Source organism: Haliotis rufescens, unplaced genomic scaffold (assembly GCF_023055435.1).
Source record: "Haliotis rufescens isolate VD_foot unplaced genomic scaffold, xgHalRufe1.0.p SCAF_3, whole genome shotgun sequence".
NCBI classification, from domain to species: Eukaryota; Metazoa; Mollusca; class Gastropoda; order Lepetellida; family Haliotidae; genus Haliotis; species Haliotis rufescens.
In genome coordinates, this window is record NW_025964001.1 from 1,892,315 (window position 1) to 1,917,840 (window position 25,526).

Genomic DNA, 25,526 nt, shown 5'->3' on the forward strand with positions numbered 1-25,526 from the left:
ATATCATGAGCATCGATCTATGCCATTGGATACAATGACATGCATCAACCAAGTCAGTGAGTCTGACCACCTGATCCCTTTAGACGCCTCTTACCAGAATTCTGTGACCAACTTTTGGCGGCACAATAGCTGCTTCTTGCTTTCAAGTTTCAGCTTCATATACCTTATTCTTTCAGGGATGTCAAACATGCAAACGTCAAAAGCGTAAGACTGGAGGACAGATACCACAACATAAGCTCAACTGACTTTCGGTGAACTAATAATCTATTCTTTGGAGATGAAAAAAGAAGAAAAGGAATGTTATTTTCTTTCATGAGGTACATCCAACCTCTCATTTTATTCGATGAAAATGCTATGTCATGAGAGATGATGACTAAAATGGCATGGTTGATAAAAGGTACCTTCAAGAATGGTTCTATAGAATCATATCGCACCACTAACAATAGTCAAAACATAAACATGGCATTCTCTCCTGCTTGCCAAAGGACAATATACAAGCTTTGTTTGACAAGCACGGTACAATAGGGGTCTAGCTAGGGGATACAACAGGCTGGTTTTACCTGATAACAAAATAAATCTTTTCTCAACAGCAATATAAGCCACAACCAGGACAACTCCTGAACAACAGTACATAGATACACTATGTACAGCATAGTTACACACTCGCCACAAACATACTTCACACACACACTCACACACAGGTGATGCGGCAACAATGATCAACATACAGAGTGGTAATGAGTCACTTCTACACTTATGACATACACTTGAGCCAATATGCTTTCCTTGCACTAAGAAGCATGGAAAACAGTAATGGTTCTGTTACTCTACACTATGCCCAATTCTGTGCATTTTGTAATTTTGTAATTCAAAATGTCATGCAGGTTTGGAGCTATTTCTAAAATTATTTCATTTAGTTGGATTTCATAATAGAATATTAAATATTTCAGTTGAACAGTGAAACATTATTTTTCTTACTTTTGAAATTAGACACACACAAAACACATTTATTTTTATCTAACTTTTATCATGCCTTCAAAGACAACACAAAAATGGAGTCATTGAGTGAGTATGAGTATAGTCACACTTAGCAATATTCCAGCAATATCACGCTAGGAAACACCAGAAATGGGCTTCACACATCATAAAGTCATTGAAGTTCAACTGACCTGGTCCACTTTACCCTGAAAGTGACCAATACTCAAGGTACCTTGCACAACCTTGATGACAACTGACAATAAGGTATGGATGCATAAAATTCACTATCAGATAAGCAAATCTGTTTGCTTCATAATATGATGTACTTGTGGAATGACAAAGCAATATATCCAGATTAGAATATAATAATAAGGATGCCTCAAGAGTCCTTAATGTAACCAACTGATTAACTTTTGAAGTTATTAGTGTGTATGGTCATAAGTGTAGAAGCACTCAACCTGATGAGCAAATGTGTCATAGTTATGTACAATGACCAGAGAGATACAATTCATTAGAGGTGTGGTCATTAACAAACAGATGCATGCATACATTGTTAGTGCAACTTGATATGAGCATTATACTGGTAACATTCATTATGCCCTAATTCTCACTGACAAACGTACATAACACTGAAGGTGGTAAGTATAAAAGTATCTCAAAGTATGTTAAAATCACAAAGACAATGTAAAAATAACATTCCATCTGCAACAATGGAGCAATGATTAGTGAAGACCATGACACAAAGCAGTATGAATTGTTAGTTTTACTTCCAGCAACAGCCAACTCGCCAGGAACCATCATTGACGATCTCTTACTCACAGTAAGATCAGAATTTCAGCTAAAGTTTTCCTTATCCTCTGCCTTGCACTTTCCATTAATACCTTTCATTAAAAATAGGTTGGATCTAGACATTCCTCCTCATGTCACGACAACCTAGTGATACTAGACTAGAACTACTAACTGCACCTGTCGTCAATCAAATAATAAGCTGCAGATTTAGGAAATATAAAAAGGCTATCAAAGGTTTGAGCTTGATGAGATACTAAATTAAAGTCTTGTAGTGTCTGTTACATTGGGTTGCTGTCCTCATCAGAGTGGCTGTTACCAGTTCGTCATGCCTTGGCAGAACAACTAAGAATTACTACTATTTAATACTGGTTTGTACACTGAAACGCCATACCAAGTTTCACAGGAATTTCTGACTCATACGTTTTTGAAGGTCATAATATAAAATTTAAACAATATCTTAACAACATACATAAAAATATTCAATAGTCATGCTTATTTGTCTGGTTGAAGATCCACTTTAAAATCTGATAGTAACAAATGTATATAATCTTAATATTGAAGTCAATATTCTACTATATCAAAGAGGAAAAAGATATTTGTACTGTACTTTCAACTGTAAGGCATTAACAAACACTTTTGGTTCCAGTTCAAGTAAATGGTTGAAACACAAAAGAATAACTCAACACATCATTAAATTATTAGATACAGCACATATCAATAGTAATTTTGAAACATCCCTTAAATAAATATTAAAATATCTAAATAATTAAAACTAAAGATTATTCTTTCAAAACTGATGCATGAAAACAAACAGAAGCACACTGATAGAACATTCAGAAATGAATCACAAAAAGCAACAGAATATCCTTTGGATGAGGTTTCCACTTGATGTCAGGTGAAGACAGAATGGACGGACAAGACCAATAGCAATTCAACTACTTTGGAGTCATTAAACCCATTTATAAATAATCAAAGGAATGTTTAAAAGAAAATAGTTGTGCCACCTGTAGTCAAGATATATTTCTACGAAAAAAATGAGAACAACAAAACAAAACAATTATGCATCTATGTGTAAATTCCATCATATCTCAACATGCAAGTCATGGCTTGGTTTAAGGCTCCTTGCCACATTTTGTGGTGTGGCTTGACCAGAAAACTGTTTATTAGTTACTCACATTTTCCTTATGATATAATTTTAATCAAAATAATATTCTGATGAGATAAATAGTCTTATCCCCATATTAGGATTTGTATTGAGTATCACGATGTTAAGATTCCACATTTATGAACGAAACCGATTAGGAAATAGTTTCTGGTCCCCAATATTTTGGTTGATCAAATTAAACGTACATAGGTTAATGGGTCTCAAAAATAGTTTTGAATAACATTCATTCACATATGAAGTCACTATTTCAAACATCAAGAAGAAAGAAGGGAAGCAGACCACTGCTGACAATACAGGTAATTTGTGCCCAAGAGGAAAGAATTCTCACATCTTCCATTCTTCCAGGTCAGACATGATTACTTCACTACATTATAACCTACACATTTAGGAAAAAACAACACCTATACACATGTATATATCTTTGAAACAAAATATATGCCACTTAACATGTTCGTTTCAAAAGAACTGTATGTTTGATGATATGGGGATGTTTTTAGTGGCTGACAACAGTTATTAAGATAGAAATCAGCAGACGAATACAGGTAAAATGTGGGTCAAAATCCACCAGCACAGCATTGCCAGTGTCAATCTAATATATTAGGTGCTTAAAAAAGACAGATGTGGACATTGAAATGTAGAAAACATTTGGCACATTTCCAACCAATAGCTTTTCAGAGCACACATACACCATTGTGAGCAATACAATGGCAGACAGAGACTCCATGAGGCCAGCTTGAGTTCACAGAACCGTACATGCACCTAGTGTAATATGTACTTAATACTGCTTACATAAAGAAAACTGCCATTTGATCTCATTGGATTTTCTGTGTCCTGCATTAAGTTAACTGATTGTTATATTGAAGAAGGGAATACTTTCATCCATGACAGAAGTGATTTCATAATAAGATGATTAAAGAAGATAATGAGATATTACTGATTCAAGTTATCACTAAAGCAATTCCAAAGCAGTTTTCCCAGATAACGTTCCTGCTGCCTCCTCCTATGGGTATTTTCATCTGTAACAAACATGGCAGTCTAACTATCCAAAAACAGGCATATTACTGGCCGACACATGAGGTAGTGAGAGAGGCTATCCCTCAGTCCTATATCTGAATACTGTTTACAAGATTACTGTACTGTCAAGAGAAAGCCAATTTATAAGTTCCATATTTCATTGCAGCAGAATCTTACACTGACAAGCATTCTATGGATATCAGGAAATAGAATACTATATACCATGTATACAATAACTCTTCAACATAGTTTGATGGTACAATTGGTTCAGAAAATGGAATTATCTGAGAAACAGGAGACAGGGAGAGACAACTTTGTGATCAAGAATAACTTTATAATCATCAGAGAGATCTTACATGTCTTTTCCCCAATTGAAAAAGAATTTTATTTATAGCACTCTCATTGCATTCCATCAGTTTGAATTGAGTGGAATATTAGCACTTCAACATGAGTTATGGCACATGCTCATCCCTATTCTTTGTCAAATATAAGTCCACACATCTTTCACATTTTGTCCCTAATTTATCATAATTTATAAAAATATGTTTAATCCAGGCCATAACAAACCTTATACTTACCCCCATCAGATCCATGATATAGTACTAGTCTGCATGTATCAATAAAAAGTTCATCTGTACAGTGTACATAAAAATAACATGTTTTTTCTTAAGCCTTAAATTTTAGAATCATACATGTATTTATATTCACATCAGACATGTGGTGTGGTGTGGTGTGGTGTGTGCATGGTGTAGCTGTAATGCAACGTATGTGATCCTTCATAAAGAAGCCTAGTGTTAATCCTCCACATGTCTTAACAGTGTAATATAGGGTGTCACACCATGTCATTCTCACACTCCCAACATCACAGCCACTGGGTCATAATAAAGCACCACATGAGTTAAAACTGTTAAGAACATCGTATAAAACATTCTTTCAAACATATCTACTGTCAAGGTCTTTCTAAAATGTTCTGCTATCTAAAAGGAAAGCTCAGAAAGTACACAATCATAAAAAAACATGGTAGGAGCTGACATGATATGAGGCCATAACTGGTTGTGTGACACGACCATGACAAGTGAGTGTGCAAGTGCAGCAAGTCCACATGAGCTATAGAACTTCAAGTCCCTTGACAAACTTGAGCTTCTGGTCTTCCAGCACACTTTGTCATGTATAGACAAGGAGAATAAAATCTTGAAGCTGCCATCATGAACTGAAGTGGGATTATCCAACCTGTTTACTTCTTCAAGGTTCAGAAGACACCAAGCCACTACACAGTTCCAGAACTGCATCCATGGAACAGCAGATCCAAGAGTACAGTAGATACCTGTGGCACGGGAAGCAAGCCATTGACACAAAAGAGCCTTCCTGCTTAACTCTTAGGCTCCAACTAGAAGATTCAGAATTGTATCTACTGAATGGCTGTTTTGACATACCCTGTTTGAATTTCAGCATTCAGTAACCCAATTAATTCTACCTATTCATGAGGTTTCCCACGTTGAAAGGTGTAATCATGCATCTGCTATCCTCCAGACATACAGAGATGAGCATTTAACATCTGCAGATAAGTCATGTAGTCACATAGGCAAGTCTTGAGAAGACAGCAGATTTCAAAGAACCTCTGCTGCAGCCTTCAACTTAGCCAGCTCTAATTCTCTGGCTTTGTTCTTCTCATTGTCCTGTACTTTGTGGCTCTTCATGTGAGCACTCCTGCTCTTCACCTTGTAGAACACTCTGTAAACCACAAACATTTCACATCATGTTAACATGGCTAGATGATGCAACAGGGTTAGTAATTTTGCTAGATATGAAGTAGCTGCAATTCAGAAAGTTTGCCCATGTTCTTGTCATTGAGAGTCGAATACCGTTTTCAATTTCAGAATCTCCAATTTTATCTTGTGAAGTATTCCGTTCACTAAGGGTTTTGATGTGTTTGTTGTGAAAAATATATACCACTAGTATCATATAACAAACATCACACAAACTGCACAAGGTACTTAAATTGCAAACATATGATATACTTTTGTGTTCGGCATCGGGACCTCATTTTAACCATGCTTTGGCACAAAAATACAAGGAATTTCAAACCAAATAAATAACACAGTTGTTACTGAACCCAGAAGAAAACACTATAGACTTTACCTGTTGCAGAGTTTACATGGGAAGATGTCTCCAGTGCCATCTGTAGCTGGTGGTTTGCTGGGTGTGGCAGGGCGAGGTTTGCGTTGGACAGGGGGGTGGGGATGTGGATGTGGATGGGGATGGGGTGGTGGTGGAGGTGGAGGTGGTGGTTGAGGGCGTTCTGGCATAGTATCATGGAATGGAGGGGGAGGTCTTACTGGTCCCCCTCCATGCATCCTTGAGTGGCCATTCAGGGCCTGCTTGGAGGTGAAGATCTGAAATAGAGGATACACTTGCACATCGCAGTTTGGAGAAACAATATTAACTTTAACATCTGACTATTTAAGCAGTAATATGTAAGCATGGTAAATATATCCTTATCAAGGAAACCCAAAGCATGTTCATGTCATGTGATGCACGCAGATTCTTGGAATGTATGCATGATGCGATCATGGTGATAATCAACTTCCAGATCAATGCACCTGAAATTTCACATATGCAAAGATCTTAGTGCTGGCAAATATATATTGCTTCACTGATGGTAATTGTAATAATCACTGATAATATCCTCATCGAAACTGAAGATTTCAAAGCAATAGTCTCACTGACCCTTCATGCAGATAGATGCCTCTATTGACCTCAATGTGGTCGACGCTTCACCTCTCCACCATAGTGTGTGAATAGTTCCCTTAATCTGATTAATGGGCCATCCAAAACATATTAACTACAGTTTTAACAAACTGATATAAGCAGGTAATCAGACTTAATGACCACTGAACATTAATCACATATCATCTTCCCAAGGCAAGAGAGTTAACTGACTGTAGAAGTCCAGACCTCGGGAAGATGGTCACATATGTGATGGACAACAGATGCTGGAGTACTTATTAAGGGAGTAGACACTTTTAAGAGATACACAAATCAACTAATATGTAGACAGAGGCTGCAACTGAACAGTGGCAATTCTGTGTCATATCACTTCATAACAAGTCGAAAAACAACTCCCAGTATATAAGACATTAAATTGTTCAGAAAGTTTTCTTTGTGGTGTGTTGTTAATCAGATAACACAACCTCTGTATTAATGCAAAAAGATTGTCAGAAAAATAGTGTGTGCATTAAAAAAAAGTGAGTGAGTTTGGTTTAATGCAGGTTTGACATTTCAGAAAAGAAATTGGCATCATGGGGTAGATTAATGAGAAAACAGCAGTCAAATACAAACACTGAGCATGCTGAGAAATCTGGTTTGCAGGCATTACCATGCCTAGTTTGTTAACTTATCTTATGACATACTCAGACATTCTTACTGGTTATTAACAAAAAAATAATAGAATATGACATGAAACTCACAGCATTGCATTCTGGGTAGTCACAGGTGTATGTTGGGGCCGGGGAAGAGGACATGGAAGAGCTCTCAAGGTCAGACTTTATCTCCTGGAAATACACGAGATACAGTCCAGATGGGACACACTTACACACAACACAACCCATTGACACTACAGAGACACACACATTAAACGGCACATCACACAGCACTACACCCAACTCCACACAACACTACACAGTGAAGCACATTACATGGCACAACACAGTGACACACATTACATGACCATGGCACATCACACAGATACACACTACACACAACACACAGAGGCACACACTATACAAAACATCACATTGTGACATTACATGGCACACCACAGACACACACAACACCACACAGAGACACACTACACACACCACCACAGTGCAGCGATAGAAACAAACATTGTTATACCACCAGTCCTTATATTGATAGCATATAGCAAAACCCTTTCAACATGTTCAAATGGCAAATTTCTATGAGCCATATGATACTTTAACTATTGGACAGTTTGGTAAGGGCTACAGGACTAGTGCCAAATTCTGTCGCTACAGTGACACACTACACATGGCACACCACACAGACGCACAACACCAAACAGAGACATACACACAACCATCATGACCAGCTTTCCGAAAAATTATCTCCTGAATATTCTTTATCTCACACCAGAAGTATTCCGCTGTAGATAATGAACATTGTGATTACCAATTCTGATCAATCATAGCATGTCACGTTATCATGTTTACAGGGCTCGATTTAAATGCCCAACTCTTAGTCATCTCGTTGGCGCCATTTTAACTAGCCTGCATAATCATCGGATGCTAATTGGCTTCAGCGACCCAACAAACTGGGCTTTGGATCAGTGAGGGGGCAATTGCAGAAACCTTGTTGACAGAGAGGGGGAATCCCCTTGAATTATCTCATTTGACGGGATGATGCTTACTAAACTTTTCACCTTGCAAATTCGTCTGCGTGTGTAAATGTATATGTACAATTATGAGTTTTGTATACAGCAAATATGTTTTCGTAACATTTTTGCAAAAATAAAATTCAGTACACATGTAACTGCATGTAATACAACAACTACTACACCCGTCTTGTCATCCATGTCTCATGGTATAATCTACACCTGTGTATTTGTCATCATTCACTTGATGCTCAGTTAATGACTTCATTACAGGTATAATTGGTGGAAGAATGATATTGGAGATACTTTTGGTCTGGTACACAAAATTGAAAATGAACATGTGCATATTTGACTTCTTTTTTCAAAACTATGTAGATAGCTAATGAACTTGATCTCCCTTTCACAAGACCCCCTTGTACATTCCAGGTTATAACTGGTCCCCAGCAACAAATACCTGAACTAGTCGACTTGATGGATCGGTTGGTCCAATTCAGGGACCCATGTCATAATATCACTAGTTTATCTGGTGCATCCCTGATAACATACAGGCTGCCATAAAAAAGCAGGATTATTGCTGAGAGCAGCTTTTATAAAAAAAAAAACAAGCTTTCAAAGGGACACCCCCAATACTGAAGCTGATCAACAAATAAGTCAACACATCATCTGGAATAGCAGACATAGGCCTCATCAGCTTTCCTTCCTACCAGTTCAGCAAATACTGTATAGATGATGCCATGGGTGCATAATCTTTTGTATGTGTGGTAGACCATATTGGAAAATACAAGTCCATATCTGGAGTCCAAAGGTCAATGAATAACAGAGTTAATCTTTAGTCAACAATCACATACAAAAAAGGTTATGTCTTCAAATAAAATATCATAGTCATGTGCGCTGCTAAATAAAACTGTGTAACATGCAAATGATCACCATCTCAAAATTGAAAGCCTTTCTTATAAGACAAGAAAGATGTGAAGAAGCAGAGCTCAAGTCAATGACTGTTATATACATGCCCTGATGAGGGTTATTCGCTCAACAGTATTACCCAAATGTCTAACTCTGTGTTACCAAGTATGCAGGGGTTAATGTTTGACTTACATTAGGTTCTCCAGAGTGGGCAGAGATGCTGTCCTCAGAGTCTGACTCCTCTTGCTGTTGCTGTTGAGGATGAGGCTGCAGCTGTGGCTGCTGCTGCTGCTGCTGCTGTTGCTGCTGCTGAGGCTGCTGCTGTTGCTGCTCCTCTCCCTGGGGTCGGGATCTCAGATTGTACAAAGCTTCCTGTTCTCTCTTACGCCTCAGTGCTCTTAACTTTTTGTAATCTTCGGGACAAACTTTTTTCCACAGGTAGTAGAACTGAATACACTGCTTTGTGTTCTTTGTTTTCACCTAGAAACATAAATAACAAATAATCATAACAAAGCAGCATTAAAAAAATATGCAGTTTCACATTGAGTCCTGTTGGACCCACCTTGTTGTGTGCTGTCTCAAACACAACTGCCTTGCAACATGTCTTGATTCTCAAGCCAACAATTTCTCCAGAAAACATTCCCTTCTAACTGTTTCTACAACCTAATTATATATATTTCGGGCTAGTTCTGATGAGGACGCAACTTTGAAATTGGATCTATGCTGAGCTCCAATTCAGAAGAACAATATTGATCAGTTGTTGGAATTCCAGCGAATAAACGAGAGAAAATATGAGCTACGTATGTGGGAGGAAGGCAGGAGATGGGGACATCTTTTTCACTGATACCAATATTAGCTATCATTTAACCTCATATCAAGCAGTAAACAATATCATACAAACCTCATTTGAAACAGCAAAGAAATCCTTGCTGAACCGAAGCAGCGCCTGGTGAAAGGCCTCAATTTCCTGAGATGTCCATGGGTCAGATTCTAGATGTATACACACAAAAAAATTGTCAAAATATTGCAAACCAAGACAAAGCAATAACTAATTTGAAAATGCTGTTTCACTTTGTCAGCATCCTTAAAGGAGGGTTTGAAAATGCCTTCAAAACAATATGTCGACTGTAAGTAAAGTTGTAAAAATGCTTGTCTGGATTGCATTCCCCTTGTTCCATGATTGCTGTGATTCATAGGACTGCCTGGTGAAACCGGCATACCGCCAAATGCGATATGTATTTGTTCTGTTATATTGGGTTTAAAAAGATATGAATTTGTATCGTTCATTCGTAAGTGATGTTTCCCTTCAAACTTGATTGACAATGGTGGAAACGTGGAAGTGATTTTTCCCTCTCATTCTAATCTCCCCTGTATCCATGACTACAAAATGGCGGCAACTGACCATGCTGAGTATTATTTACTTTAGTGTCAAGAAAATAGGATCTGAATGTACAATCAGTGTCAATCACTGTAAGAACACTTTAGCTCCCAATATAATGCAATTGGTATAGCAATACAGATGCCTGTATCACAATAAATCACAATATATCAAAATATATCCCAATACAGTTCTTTGGCCAATCCACAGCCTTCTGTCAGCTCAGAGCCTATTTTCATCAAACAAGATGGGTCACATATCACAAATACCTTGATACTTGAAAGCTGATATTCCATGGTTCCTCGGCAACTTCGGTGGGTCATCCATCAGCATCAACATTGCATTCTGAATCAGAGACAAGGAGGTATCACACTTTGCTACATAGAAGCACTAACAATTAATAGAATATCAGAAGTCTCAATATAGGCTCCACATCAACACTATTCTAACCTGCCTTTAACTAAGCAAAAGACATGCAGTATAACTGATATATACATGTACTCATCCTGCACATATCCATGTTGATGTTCGTTTGTTTAATGCCACAATCAACAATATTCCGGCTATATGGCAAGAGCCTGTAAATAATTGAGTATGGACCAGACAATCCACTCATGGATATTGTGAGCAAGGATCCATGCCTTCAGGGTGCAATGACACGCAATCAACCAAGGCACCACCAACTCAACTTGGTCACCTCTTACGACCAGCATTGGTTGCTAGGAGACTGCTGTAACCAGTAATTCCCACATGGTCATATCCATGCTGAATTATAAATAGGTCTCCTATAGGGAGTGATTATGTTTTCCCCAGTTTTCAGCATTATATCACAGGGGTACCAGAAATAGATACATAAATTAACACGATAAATCTTTAATAAGGGCTCTCTGTAAGTTTAGAATATCTTTCCACAATTTGAAAATAAACCTCCTAAGAAGGGGGTCTTCTGTACAGGAGTCTGATTGTGTATCTACAATTTTTGATGGTGTTGAAATTTAGGATGAGAAAATGGGAAAAATATCTAATGTTGGTTAGTAAGTATTTATTAAACATTGATCATCCTTATGTAAACAAGACCTTGTAAATATAATAGTCTCAGCAGCAAAGGAACATCTGAGCGGTTGCTATTTACTCAGAACATGTGTTTAGCATGTAAAATTGCAGTTATGTCCCTTGCAAGAACTTTTATATACGCTTCATAAATTTACTTGTGCACTGTATTTCTACTTTTAGCCATAAGGCCTTAATAATGAGAAAATAGGTCAGTCTGAGTAGGGACTACACCTGGCTTGGTCATTGCTATGGTAAGCCAATGTTCCAGATCTGCAATAGAGATCACCATGCCTAAAGACAATACCTGCACATTTCCTTCACAAAGGTAGAGTAGATGTAGAGCATATTCAACATTCGAGCCATTGCCCTTCACAGCTGCAGAGCATGCAAAGTCCTGGTAATATTGCACTGGAGACAGAAACAAGTTAGTGTATAACATCATAATTATAATAGAACATATGTAAGTAAAACATGATTTAAAATTACATGTCAAAAATACCTAAAAAGACCAGATACCACTATAATTACAAACTCTCATAAAGTGTACGGCTTTACGTCGCTTCTAGATATTGCAGCGACATTTGGATGGGAGAACACCAGAAATGGACTTCACACATTTTACCTAAGTGGGGAAGTGAACATTGGCATTCAGTGAGCCAAGTCAGTACTTTAACCACAAAGCTACCCCACCACCCCTTAGAAACTTGCAACCTAGTAGCTGAAGTAGGTACTTTTACATCTTAGTTACCCAGACCCAGACACCTCTCACCTCACTACATGCAAACAAAAACAATGTATTTTTCACATTGGCTTACAAATGGAAAACATACAGCCATGATTGACTTACCATCCTCATCGGAGTTAGACCCCATTCCCCTAGGTTCCCACACTAAGTCTTCTCCAAACACACATTTTGCTGCTCTTGATCGATCAGCTGAAAAACAAATTATAAAAGTGTGAAGAATTACAGCAGCAGAGCTATAAAGAGGAGAGGTGATCCAATTGGGTTTAACATTGCATTCAAGATTATTGCACTTATATAGAGACGTGCATGCATGTGTGTGTGGCTGCTAGTACAAGGAGACTAATGCCAATATTATAGTCCTAGCCTACTTAGATAACATGCCGCAATTTAACATGAATACCCAAGTCAGACGAAGTATACTGACCCTGAGCCGACCAGTCCTTGTTTTAGCCCCTTAATGCACAGCTCAAGGCAGTGTAACAACAAGACCCATATTTTAACGTCTTTTGGAAGTGAACCGCAAATACATTGATCTCATTACCATCCTCATCCCCTTCAAGGACATGTGGAGATTGGTCCCCAGCAACATGTGCTGGTCGTAAGAGGTGATTCAATGGATCTGGTGATTGCGTGTCAATCGTTGATCATATATCAATCACTAAATTGTCTGATATCGCCAGAATATTGCTAAGTGCAGCATAAAACAACAAACAAGATAACAATCAGCACTCACAGTTATAAGCTGGTAACTCTGCTTGGTATTGTGTTCCAACATTGACATGTCTGAAACAGAGATACTCACTTTAGAAATACTATAACAAACATCAGGTGAACTTAAAGATAAGAAGTATACACAATATGCTCTCTGACCTAGAAGTATGGACAACTAGCAAAAGGAAAACAACTAGCATTTTATGTACATATCAATACTGGGACAGTCTTATTTCAACATCTTCAATCATATCACATACTGGGACAGTCTCATATTTACCACATTATCAATCAATCACATACTGGGACAGCCTCATATTTACCACATTATCAATCAATCACATACTGGGACAGTCTCATATTTACCATGTTATCAATCAATCAAATACTGGGACAGTCTCATATTTACCACGTTATCAATCAATCAAATACTGGGACAGTCTCATATTTACCACGTTATCAATCATATTACATACTGAGACACACACACAGTGATAGAAAGTAACTCATTGGAGTCACCAGTTGTCATCATGAAAAACATCTACCAAATCTATAGTAATCCTAAGAAGTCATGATGCAACCTTAACTATTGACACTTTATTTGGGCTGTGTGCCACTTTGCAAGCCTGTCATGAAAAGGTACAGCTACTCACGGCTGTATATCCGTCTCTGGTGGAGCCTCTTCTTGTTCTTCCTCAACAACCTCCGGTATGGCCTCAGGCTTGTGCCCATGACTCGCTAAAACAATTGTTTACGTTTAGTCCTCACTAAAACCAGTTTGAAACCTTCAGAGCATATCCTTTAAAAGCTGTTTTACTTAATTTAGCTCATAAAAGTGCATTCATATTGAAAAAAAAATCTGTTAACAATCATATATTATTTTTAAATCAAACATGAGTGCTGAGAACATGATAATACAAAACAAACCTTAAATGTTACTTACCTCTTCTGTTAGCCAGAGAGAGCTTCGGTGTGATTGGTGCAGATCTGGGAGTGATGGGTTTGATACCCGGTAAGGTCCAAAATAAGCCACTACCACTTCGAATAGGACTCAGCATAGGCGGTGGAGTGTAAGGTGGAGGGGTGGAACCTCGGAGTCGCCCATCACCTCCATCCCACAGACGCGGGGAGCGGAGTCGACTCTGGAAGCTATTCAGATGCAATGGAATAAACAGGGGAGCTGGTCTATGTTTTCGTTTCACCTTCATGGGACTGGCGGACATTGGATTTCTGAACACACCAGCACCATCAGATCTGGACAGCATGTCGTCAGGGTGACTCTTAGCTCTCCCAATAATTGTGTCATCAACCCTACTTTTTGGTCTATATATTGATTCAGACTCAGTGCGACTTCTGGGTCGCATGAATGTGTGATCCACGCTTTTTGATCTTTTTAATTTGTGATCATCTCCTGACTTACTTCTCATTCTAACCCTGCTCACTGCATCCAAGTCTTTAGTCAGTGATGGCTTAGCAAAGCTATCACCACCTGGTCTGGTGAGAAGCATAGCAAGACTGTTCTGTGATGTTAACAGTTTCTTAGGAGAGCAGCTTCTATCTAAATCAGCAGACAATCTACGTTTAAGTTCACTATTCTGCTCTACAATAGGCTTAAAGTCACTTTTGTGTTTTGGAGCCATGCTCCCCTCTCCCAAGACTGAACTCTGAATGTCCATTGGTAAATGTTCTGATTTAATAGTATATAAGTGAGGCATTGAGGTAATGCTGTCCAACATTTGTTGTGGTGTTGGAAGAGACTGAATTGAGACAGACTGTGGCATGTGGAGAGGGTTAAAAGTTGACTGAATATTTGACAAGTTATCTTGGTTAAGGGTAACAGATGGCTGACTCTGCATCACTGAGATGTCACTGGGGATTCCTGTCTGTGTCTGACTCGTGGGCTGCAGTAACAGACCCTCCTGAAAGTTTGCCATACTGTTAAGTAGCTGTGCAACAGTCACCTCTTGGTTGTCTGTCACAGGTGACAAGGATATTGGCCCTGTAGTCAGATGTGGGGCACTGACGAACTGGGTCTGTCCACTGCCTGACAGCACTTGTCTTTGTTCAAGATGAGGCACTAAACTGAGTGCATTTTGCAAGCTGCTCTGTATAGCCACAGAGTTAAGTGTTATGGGTGGAGACTGGAGGGGCAATAACTGTTGTGGCAGCTGGAGTTCCAAATTTGGTGGCAAGTCTCTAGCAGCAATATCCAAGTTAATTTGCTGTGGTAAGTCCTGAGACTGGTGTTGAGCAATCTGGACCTCTCCTGCAGATGTAAACTCTACATTCTGAGGAAAGGGATTCTGCTGGCCGCTACTCTGAGCAGTCTGTTGGTCCACAGCTGCCAGATGCTGCTGAATCTGCTGTATTTGCTGCTGCTTCTCTGCTGCACTATCCTTCGAATCATCCAACATCTCCTGCACAGGAATGTGTGTGATCTCCGCCAGCTGCTGCAGCTGCTGCTGTTGCTGAGGTGTCAGCTGAATGAACTGTTGAGAAGATGAGATTGGCTGGGAATGGGTGGTGATTACCTCTGCTTGGGACACCTGCTGTTGCTGCAACTGGTGTAAATGATGCTCCTGCACGAGCTGATGAAGCTGGGTCGCCTGGAGCTGAGCTGGCAGCCCAAGTTGCAAGTGCTGCTGCTGCAGCTGCTCTATCTGCTGTGGTGACAGTTGGGGTAACTGATGAATCTGTCCCAAGGGTTGCTGAACTTGTATCTGTTGAGGTGGATGTTGCTGCAGCTGCTCAAGTTGTTGCACAGTAAGCTGAGGCAGCTGGTCTGCTTGCACGCTTTGAACCAACTGCTGGATCTGCTGAGCGGCTTGTTGAGCATGTGAAGATGGAAGCTGATCCTGGGCTGCGGCCAGCTGATCTTGCTGTTGTTGCTGCTGGAAGGCTTGGGCTTGAAGATTCTTGATTTGTTCTTCTATGGAATTAGTACTTTGTTCTTCCAGGATTTGTGGATTGGGATGAAGCTGAAGTTGCTGGTGGATGACCTGCTGTGGCTGCTGCTGCCTAAGAAGCTGACTGTCATGACTGATCTGACCCTGGTGCACAGTGACAGTGGTCAGCCCACAAGCCTGTAATGTACTCTGACTGGTGCTCACTTCTGGTGTTGTTGACAGTGTCTGGAATGCCTGGCTGATGTTGGGCAACACTGGACTCATCTGGACCTGCAGCTGTGTTGGGTTGGCTGTGGCGACAGTCTGTCTTGGGGAAGGGGGCGGAGGAGGTCCCATCTCAGTCTTTTTAGCCGCCTTCTTCTCTTCTTTACTCTGCATATACAAACAAAACATTTCCTCAGAAGACAGAAAAAAAGAACAAGACATACAGCATAATCTTAATTTGAAGCCCCCGGGGATACAAATATTTTGAGTTACTTGTAATAGGAAACAAGCAGTATTCACATTTGACCAAAATGACAAAAGGGTTCTGTTAGGACCATTGACTGAAGACTAACCCACTGAATGACTTGTCTTTGATCTAGAAATACAATACTCTGATAACTTAATTAACAATAAAATAAACAAACCTTTTTAAGATATCCTCCATGAAGACGCATATGACCATTGAGTGCTGGAATATTTTTAAACCGCCTCTGGCAGATGCTGCACTGGACGGGTGGCTTGGTTTCTTCACTAAAATAGAAGAATATCAACATTAACTTGCAACCAGTGAAATTGTAAAAAGGTAAACATACAACATTAAAAATACATGCAATAAGCCTTTCTTACTTCATTGTTACCTGCCTGACATACCACTGATTTAAAATTTCATTGCAGCCAATTGTGCAATCTGCAAAATTGTGACTGCCTACAAGACTTATCTCCCTTGGTCACACCTTATCCTCTGATATATTATGATTATCATGAAAGGGCAAGCTCCTCTTTTAAAACACACGGAAAAAGAAAGGGCTGTCAAAATGGCTTATCACTCAACGATATCTGTTCCAAACAGTTTTACATAACACACAACTTGTCCCCAGAATCACTTATCTCCCCTGGAAGCCCTCATACCGATATCATGATGGAAAGGTTCTCCATATATACTGTATCATGTATGCTGAACTCCCCTACCTTGTATTCTTGTTCTCCGTTTGTGGTGTTGGTGTTGTGGTGAACCAGGCTGGTCGCTGCTGTCCCGTGAGGGGACTGGTGGGTTGGTTGTGGGGTATCGGACTCACTGGTGTCACTGGGCTAACCTGGGCAGCATACCCTGGAGACTGATCCCCGCTATGAGGGCTGGGTTGACTGGAGCCTGAGGTGCCTTCAACAATAAGAAAAGCGAAACAAATACAAGCAGTCGTCCTGGACTTTACAACCTTTTGGTTTTCAGACACCATACATAACCAACTGCATGAAAGAACCCCATTTTCATAAACCAATGAGAATCTATTGCCTGAAACCTGACACACAGAAGAAACTAGTTCCAGGGTACAGGCTAGAGCTGGATGAGTCCAAATTTCCCACCTGGCTACCCGCTGTAGGTCTAGAGAGTTGGGTACAAAATGTCTGATTGGGAACTGTTTTACCAGAGTCCTAGCAAAAACAATTTTGATACATGATCTGATCATGCATACGCTGAAGTTGACCGAAATTAAATCTTAACTCAAAGATATGAAAGTCACAATAAATGCAGGTATAGTCCATGATAGTCAGAGAGAAATGCGAACATCAGGGACTTGAAGTGTAACCATAGAGTTTTATTATTATTGTCATTAAACAATACATCACATGACTAACCACAGGTCCAGGCAGTATCACCGGGCCCTGATTTGGGGATACAACAACCGACCGGCCCCAGTATAGGCTAACATTTAGAAACTTGACTATGTACATGACCAATGTTCATGATGTTTGGATCAAAATTAAATGTAGGTGGCAGCAAAAATAATCCTTAATTTCAAACTTCTAAATTAACTTTCTGTTCACTGGGCAGGACATTTGAGATATTTGTTAGTAGAAGGTTTAACACTTGTTTCAGCAGTCAGTCATCACAAACATTCAGGGTTTTCAGTGTTATTTCTAAAGAATGTATTGCCCTCTAAACAGCTATGAATTACATTGCTTCAAGGGTCCTGTATGCCACAAAATTGTGTTGGTTGATATTGCAAACCAACTAACAAAATATAAAAACCTTCAAAATTCATGCTAGTCCAAGACTACTAAATTGAGCTGATGACAAGTAAAAAATCCAATGATGCAAAACATCATAAAAGCAGCAATTGAGGGCTATGATTCTGAACCAGTTCTCAATTATGCTACAAATTGGAACAAAAACTGACAGAAAATGAAAACGGTAAACATTTTATCTCATTCATGCAGGACAGTGAGGACTAGTGAAGTAAGGTTTACACAAGTAATTGCACTAGTCTTGAAAAATAACCAAATTTCTGAGGCTGTAAAAGGCTTGATATACAGTATCTATCTACTTAGACCTTACCTACAAAATCATACACTCTAGCTCTTTCCTGCCAGGACTGGTCCTGGGGTGGTGTAGCTTGTTGTGTGGAAACAACAGTGGTCGGTAAACCAGACTGGGTCTCAAACTGGAATATCTGTCCTTGTGGGTTGGGGCTTGTGTAGCTGGGACTAGGTGAGGGGGTGGTGTTGGCGCTGTAGGAGGGGGACCCCCCCATCTGCATCCGACTCACAGCCTCCTGCACGGCCAGCTTCTCTGCCGGTCGGGGTTTTCCAGGGGTTGTTGTAGGAATACCAGCTGCAGCCATACTGGCTTGAACACTGTTGGCAATGGCCTCAGGTGACTGGTGGTGGTTTGCCTCCAGATGACGCCTTAAAGATCGGGCATCACAATAGCTCTTCTCACAACCCTCCATCTGACACTGGTATGGCTTCTTCTCTCGATGTGTCATCATGTGACCATTGCTGAAATACCAAGCAGCCATCACAACATTGGCACATGCACTGAACAGAAGAATATAGAAAACATGACTCAATAAAACTCCATTAACGTGATCAAGCTGTTGACATGAAACTGAACCCATCATTAGCCAAGTGGAGCAGTGAAACATCTAGTACCCCTAATGAACAGGAACTAGCTGCCCTTTGTTCATTGTGGTCATGGTAATTAGCTGCACCTGAAGGGGATTTTCTGATCAAGGAGTGTGTGATGGAACAAATGGACAAAAACTGGCTTGTGTGTACAAAACAATAAACATGGTAAACTCAGTGCAGTACTATTCTCTACAGCAGAACAAGACTCATTGTACAGGTTAACGGTTAATGTATGCCATGCTTCACAAAACCCACACCCACGACAAGGATTATGTGAGGGTTACGCAAGTATCTTCGTCTCCTTTATGGATGATAAAGTGATGCATCGATACATGTACATGTAAGGTGAAAATGAAAATGACTTGTAAATAATATTTTTCATGGTAAATTCAAGAGCTTTCACCAGATTTTGAGTGTAATTGGCTAAAATACATAAAAGACCTTTGATGTATATATACATCCTGTAAGGCGAAATGAGGATTAACATCGCATTCAAGATTCTGGCACTCATACAGCGGCATGCGTGATTGTGTGCATGCGCGTCAACAGTTTAACATCAATACCCCACTCAGACACAGTATACTGACTCTGTGCCGACCAGTCCTTGTTTTAGCCCTTTAATGCTTAGCACCAGGCCGGGTAATAACAAGTACCATCTTTTAATGTCCAGACCATCCAGTGATTGACATTGTGAGCATCGATCTACACAATTGGGATACAATAACATGCATCAACCTAGTCAGCAAGTCTGACCACTCGAACCTGTTAGTTGCCTCCTAGTCTTACATTACAAGCATGGGTTGCTGAAGACCAACTCCTACCCGAGTCTTCACGGATCCCAGTTTACCAGTATCACAAAAATATCTACATACTGTACATTCTTATCAAAAAAGTTATGAAAAGCAACATGATCATGGTGGTTGCATTGTCTAGTTGGCATGTTTAAAATTACAAAAGAAATCACATATTCAATTTCTTTTACATTTTGTTCAGTATAATCATACATGACAGCAGATTGACAATCATTCTAACTGAACACATTGAATGATAGACCAATTATTAATCACTCACATATCAATCATCCAATGACAAAGTGTATCATTACATCACTAGTCATGCTAAGCACATGTGATGCATTAACATCAGTAACCATGGTAACTGCAACTGATCCACGAAAAGATAACCATAAATCGAACAGCTGACAATAATTTACAAACTATGTAGAATTTGCAAAGATAAATGCAAAGTTGGAAGCAAACAAGTTAATGGTTTGAATGCAGATAACAATCCTAACAGTCAGTCATGCAGGTACAATGCTACTCAATAATCTCAAGTTACTTAATAATTAAACTTTAAAGGTTGCTTCTACAAGAACTCTACAAGAAATCAAGCTCTTATCTTAAACATGTTAAAATATGCATACACTCAGTACAACCATATCAGATCGAAACCTGTTCGTATGTACGGCAAACAAATAATATAAGAAAATATAAACACAAAACTTACAGATGATCCTGTCGTTTGAAGCCCTTCTGACAGACGGAGCAAACATATTTGCGTTCATCGCTGTGTGTCAGGCGATGCTTAGCCAAGGCACTGGAGTTGTTGAAAGCTTTGTTACAGGTGGGGCACTGTATCATTGTTTTAGACGGAGACACCTGAGCCTTGGGCTGGCGGTTTTTACCTTTGGCTTTACTAGCACCATCAGTAGGAGATTCCACAGACTGCCGCCGCTCACCACTACCTGCTGAAAGTCAATTTTGTAATGGGATAACATTTGCCAATTGTTCCTGAAATATTCTAAACAATTAAACAAGCAGCAGCACCTGTACTTTATGAAATAATGTTTTAGTTGTACAATATGCATGAAGGATTATCAGCATGGTGAGGTTTGTATCATTTCATCAGACAACAAACAATCAGTTGAATTAAGCTTAATGTGAACAATCACACATTTTCCTCAGCTTGATTCAATTTTGATTTTTCTCACCATTATCTATGCAAAAGTAAAACCAAATTGGTACCCTGACACACAATGAAAACGCATAATCAGCTCTAGCTCGAAATCAGAAAAGATTTGTTTTGGGGTTCAAGTCCATCTCCAAACACATCACAGGGGTAAGATGACATTGTTGTTTTATTATCTCATGCCTAAATTATGTAAATACCCAGAACTTATTTTGATATTTGTGGCCCTTTTGCCAAATATTCAAAAACATTTAACATGCATTTTCAAAGTGTTTCAGGATATTTCAATGGTGCTTGCACCCACGTGCACACAAACATTTAATGATAGCAATATGCTAATGTATAAAATAAATAGCAGTCAAACTATTATCCACACTTTACTATGCCTTAGAAGCAGCACTGGGACAATACACCAACTGTGCAATCTGATATGTGTCATGATACCTTGCTCAAGACACTTGCATGTGCTGTTATCTGTGGTGTGTAAGCCATCGTTTTCTCAGACAGGATGGCTAAATACCATCAGTGTATCATCCCACAACTACTTACAAGAATTATAATCAACAAAATAAACAGTTTGTTCAAAATAATCTGAATTCTTAAGCACTTTAAGTATATATTTTACAACAGATTCCTATTTTCATAATTGGCTATAATCTATTCAAACCTGTCACCCAACACAGCATCTCCACCATGTTGGCATATTAACTTCAGCAGACAATCCATAATAACTAATTTAGCCAGGTCTAAGTATATATTTCTACATGTGATAAAGTATGATATATAGAATCTGAAAGAAAAATCACCTTCTGAATCCCCAGTTGTAGCACTTAAGTTACTTGTATCTGTAACTGAAAAACTTGGATCCGAGAAAGGCTGAGGTGATAGTGACAATGTGTCATGCACATTACTGTCAAATAAGTCAAATGAATGGGTAGGATGGCCCTCTGTCAAACGGATATTCTGAGCTGGGTTCCCCATACTGCCAAGAATTCCATCATCTAAATGTGGCAGGTTAGGAGCAGAATTTGCAGCATTCATATCAAAGGCACTGTCTGGCAGCATGTCGCTGTCGTTGTAGTTTATAGCACTCAACATGGCATCCCCTGCACCACCTGCAGATTGAAAACGAAGCCCTTGTGCTCCTGCTTGAGTGACAGAAGGACTCTGTTGACCGGTGTCGGGGTATGATACCACTAAAATGTTTAGGGGTGACATGCCTTTATCTTCAGCTAGGTTGCCACCAACCGTCTGCATGTCTTGTCTTTCAAAACCACTTTTCACATCTTTTCCATTGTCACTATTCTGTGTAAAATTAGAATCGGACATTTTTGAGAATGGTACATATAAACCTGAATTAACAATGTCTTGCAGTGCTTGTGTTGTGACAGGATCAAAGGTTTGCCTTAATCCTTTTTCTTCTTTCACTACTGGAAGAGTTTTTAGTCCTTCTGTGAGCAGTGGTATGGAAGCATTGATTGAGAGCGGAATCGTGGGGAAAACATACGAAAGAGATGTTCCCTGATCTGGAAATGCCTGACAATTTTGTAGATCAGCTGCTTGTATAATGGGCAATGGCAGTCCTGACGTATCCATCTTGGGAATTCCTGATAAGACCAACTCTGAATTATCTGCCCCTTTCTGACCTGCTTCCATTGCCCAGCACAAACAACACACATCCCTGAAGACTTTCTAGTAAACACGAGTCACCATTCTATGCATCATTTTGTTAACAAGCGTAGTCTTTTTAGTTGATATATTATGCCGTGCAGAATGAGTGGCCATCTGTTGTGTCACATCTTGGAAATATCCTGAGAAAACACAGATGAAATATTGTAATTACAACAAAAGTGAATCACAATGTAGACAGGCTACATAACACATTTATAACTTGATGTCAATTATAATACAACAGAAGTTACAAACTGGATAAATGGTTATGCTAAATGTGATCCATCTGATTAACACACATATAGGATTTATTGAGGTCACACACAAAAAGCTACTTTGGTCAACTCAAATAACACATTAATTGATATTAAAGTAGAAATACAGCTCTGTAACTCGATAAAACACTAAAACTAATGATGTGCGACAATATATAACAACGTATATACTTGGACCTACTGATGTCAATTTATCACAATCCGCTAAATTTGACAGATCATTCATAACGCAATATTACGACCGGAATTTAGGCGATTGTTTACTGTTGTTATTATGATGCTACACGTTCCTCCGTGATAACAAAAACTAAAGCAATGTGCGAAATCGATAATCTATTATTGACTCAACTACTCACACATTCCTGACACAACAGCCCAATTTTATAACGATGTCGTAGCTTCCAGATATCTTATTGCGAGAAACGTCAAATGATTGAAATGCGATTTCTAACTCGCAGAGGGTCACTGTGTTGAAGCAATACATACTGTGAATAGCGTGATGCACATGCAAATTAAAAGCTATTTCAAAGATCTTAAGATGTCAAACTATTGCAGACACATACCTTCAATTCCTACATTAATACAATAAACAGCACAGCAAATGTGAAAGTTGGGGTATAATCAGGGCAGTCGAACAGCCATAAATTGCCACGGCTGCTTCACTCATTTCTACTGCGACATTCCCTAAAGAGTGCGTGTAAAATTTACCGTTACGCTAATTAAATAAAACATGTAATCAACGTGAACAGATGAAGAAAACACACTAAATATCGACTTCTATTTACAATATATCAGATATCAGTTCTTACATAAACATATTTTTGTTTAAATGAAGAAGCTTGCCCATTGATATATTTTCGAGCCGGATGGTAAACAGGTTCCCAAAGTAGTGCATGACGTCAGGTCATGGAAAGAATATATGGATGACCACTAATTGTATATAATATCATGACATGAAATCGCTGTTGCTGTTTTTAACAGCACATGTAATTGCTGTTTTTAATTCCCTTTTTTTATAGCCAAAAATAATATATCATATTATTGTAACCCCCCGGAGCTCGTGTCCACTTGTGTCACAATCATCCCCAAGGACGTAAGATTGACAAAGTAACTTGTTCGTTACCATGGCAATCACTAGCTAGATGACTCACATTAACAATACACTAATTGTCATATCTTGAACCCATTGTTCCGTCGTCATACAAGTTTTATCCTGTATAAATGTGTTTTATTGAGCTTGGTGTCCCCTATTATGACATTGGTGAAGTATTATTTTTACAGTTATTATCGAGAACACGTGCATTTACTTTAAAAAACCTAAACTTTTGCGAAACACCACAAGCTGTAAGGTATTTTTAAGATTCTGTTCCCACAGTTTATACAGTACACAACATATAGTTGTTATTAGTTATCCACGTTGCATTTTTACCATTTTATGTTTTTCATTATAATTATATTTCATACGATAGTGAAAACAACAAGTGGCGAGAGAAGATTCCAAATCTCTCTACATCTGCTTTATAATAATAATAGCAACAACAATACTTACACTAATACTATAAAATGTATAAGGGAGCACCCATTTGATTTGAATTTTGGGAGGGGGTGTTACATGAAACCTTTTCAGAAATATGCCAATAATAAATAGTTTGTTGGCAGTGGTAAAAGAAAATAAATAATTTCCTTTCTTGGAAAAAATGAAAACGTCAAAGTTTTTGAGTTAATAAATTTAGCGAAAATTAGATTATCCCCCCCCCCCCCCACACACACACACACACACACACCATACAAATCAAAGTTATTTACCGTCATTATCACCATCATCAAGACAAGGTACAGACTAACTTCAATTTATAAACTTACACAAGTCACCTAATGATGCATTGTCTCAACACCTCATAAAAAAGTTAAGTAATTACACTCTCTGCATAGTGCACGCTCATTCACTGAGCACCCCTGTCCGTTAATTGAAGATAATTGGGTTGCCACAGCAACAGACATCAAGGTAAATCACCAGCTAATCCGAACGGGTTAATCAGTAAATTAATACTGGTGCTCAATTAAATGAGCATTTATTCATTAATTTTAACTTTAACGTGGCTTACCGTTTTATTTATTATCGTTCCATATTTGGAACAGCAGCCGAATTATAGACTCTCTTGTATTATTTATTCTTGACGATCTTCACACTTTGAAGAGAAAAATACAGTTTATATTTGTAATTCAAAGACATCAGCATAAGATCTTCTTGGTGATTTTTACGACATGAAAATATAAGTTAGGAATACATTTGCATGTATCCAAATACATACCTGTAGTCCTGTACCGTGCATAGGGTTTTGCCTTGGTCATAAGAAGACCGTTTAAAGAACAATAATAATGATAATAGGTCGTCTCGAAAATATTATTGAAATAGTGCACAAGTGCCCGAGAAAGCTGACTTGACCTGAAATAGAGAGTGTCAATTTA

The 25,526-nt window shown here is 38.9% G+C and overlaps 1 protein-coding gene across 6 annotated transcripts; it reads right to left on the minus strand.

The window, feature by feature from the left end:
• Nucleotides 1-300: 300 nt before the first annotated feature.
• Nucleotides 301-23,939, minus strand: LOC124148477 (transcriptional-regulating factor 1-like). 6 transcript variants are annotated; one of them, XM_046519576.2, is made up of 17 exons: nt 23,867-23,939; nt 21,918-22,922; nt 20,650-20,890; nt 18,572-19,014; nt 17,206-17,401; nt 16,662-16,767; nt 14,070-16,404; nt 13,780-13,864; nt 13,149-13,198; nt 12,518-12,604; nt 11,975-12,078; nt 10,887-10,962; nt 10,141-10,229; nt 9,432-9,719; nt 7,414-7,497; nt 6,086-6,339; nt 301-5,677 (listed from the first exon to the last, which is right to left on the minus strand). In XM_046519576.2, exons 2-17 carry the CDS (start codon nt 22,765-22,767, stop codon nt 5,554-5,556), a joined length of 5,412 nt encoding a protein of 1,803 aa, XP_046375532.2. In that variant the 5' UTR covers nt 22,768-22,922; nt 23,867-23,939; the 3' UTR covers nt 301-5,553. The 6 variants fall into 6 exon arrangements, with proteins under 6 accessions (XP_046375532.2, XP_046375534.2, XP_046375536.2 ...); XM_046519578.2 differs by lacking the exon at nt 23,867-23,939 and adding an exon at nt 23,621-23,830 and having other exon boundaries at nt 20,650-20,887; XM_046519580.2 differs by lacking the exon at nt 23,867-23,939 and adding an exon at nt 23,621-23,830 and having other exon boundaries at nt 17,206-17,395.
• Between the last annotated feature and the right edge of the window lie 1,587 nt (nt 23,940-25,526).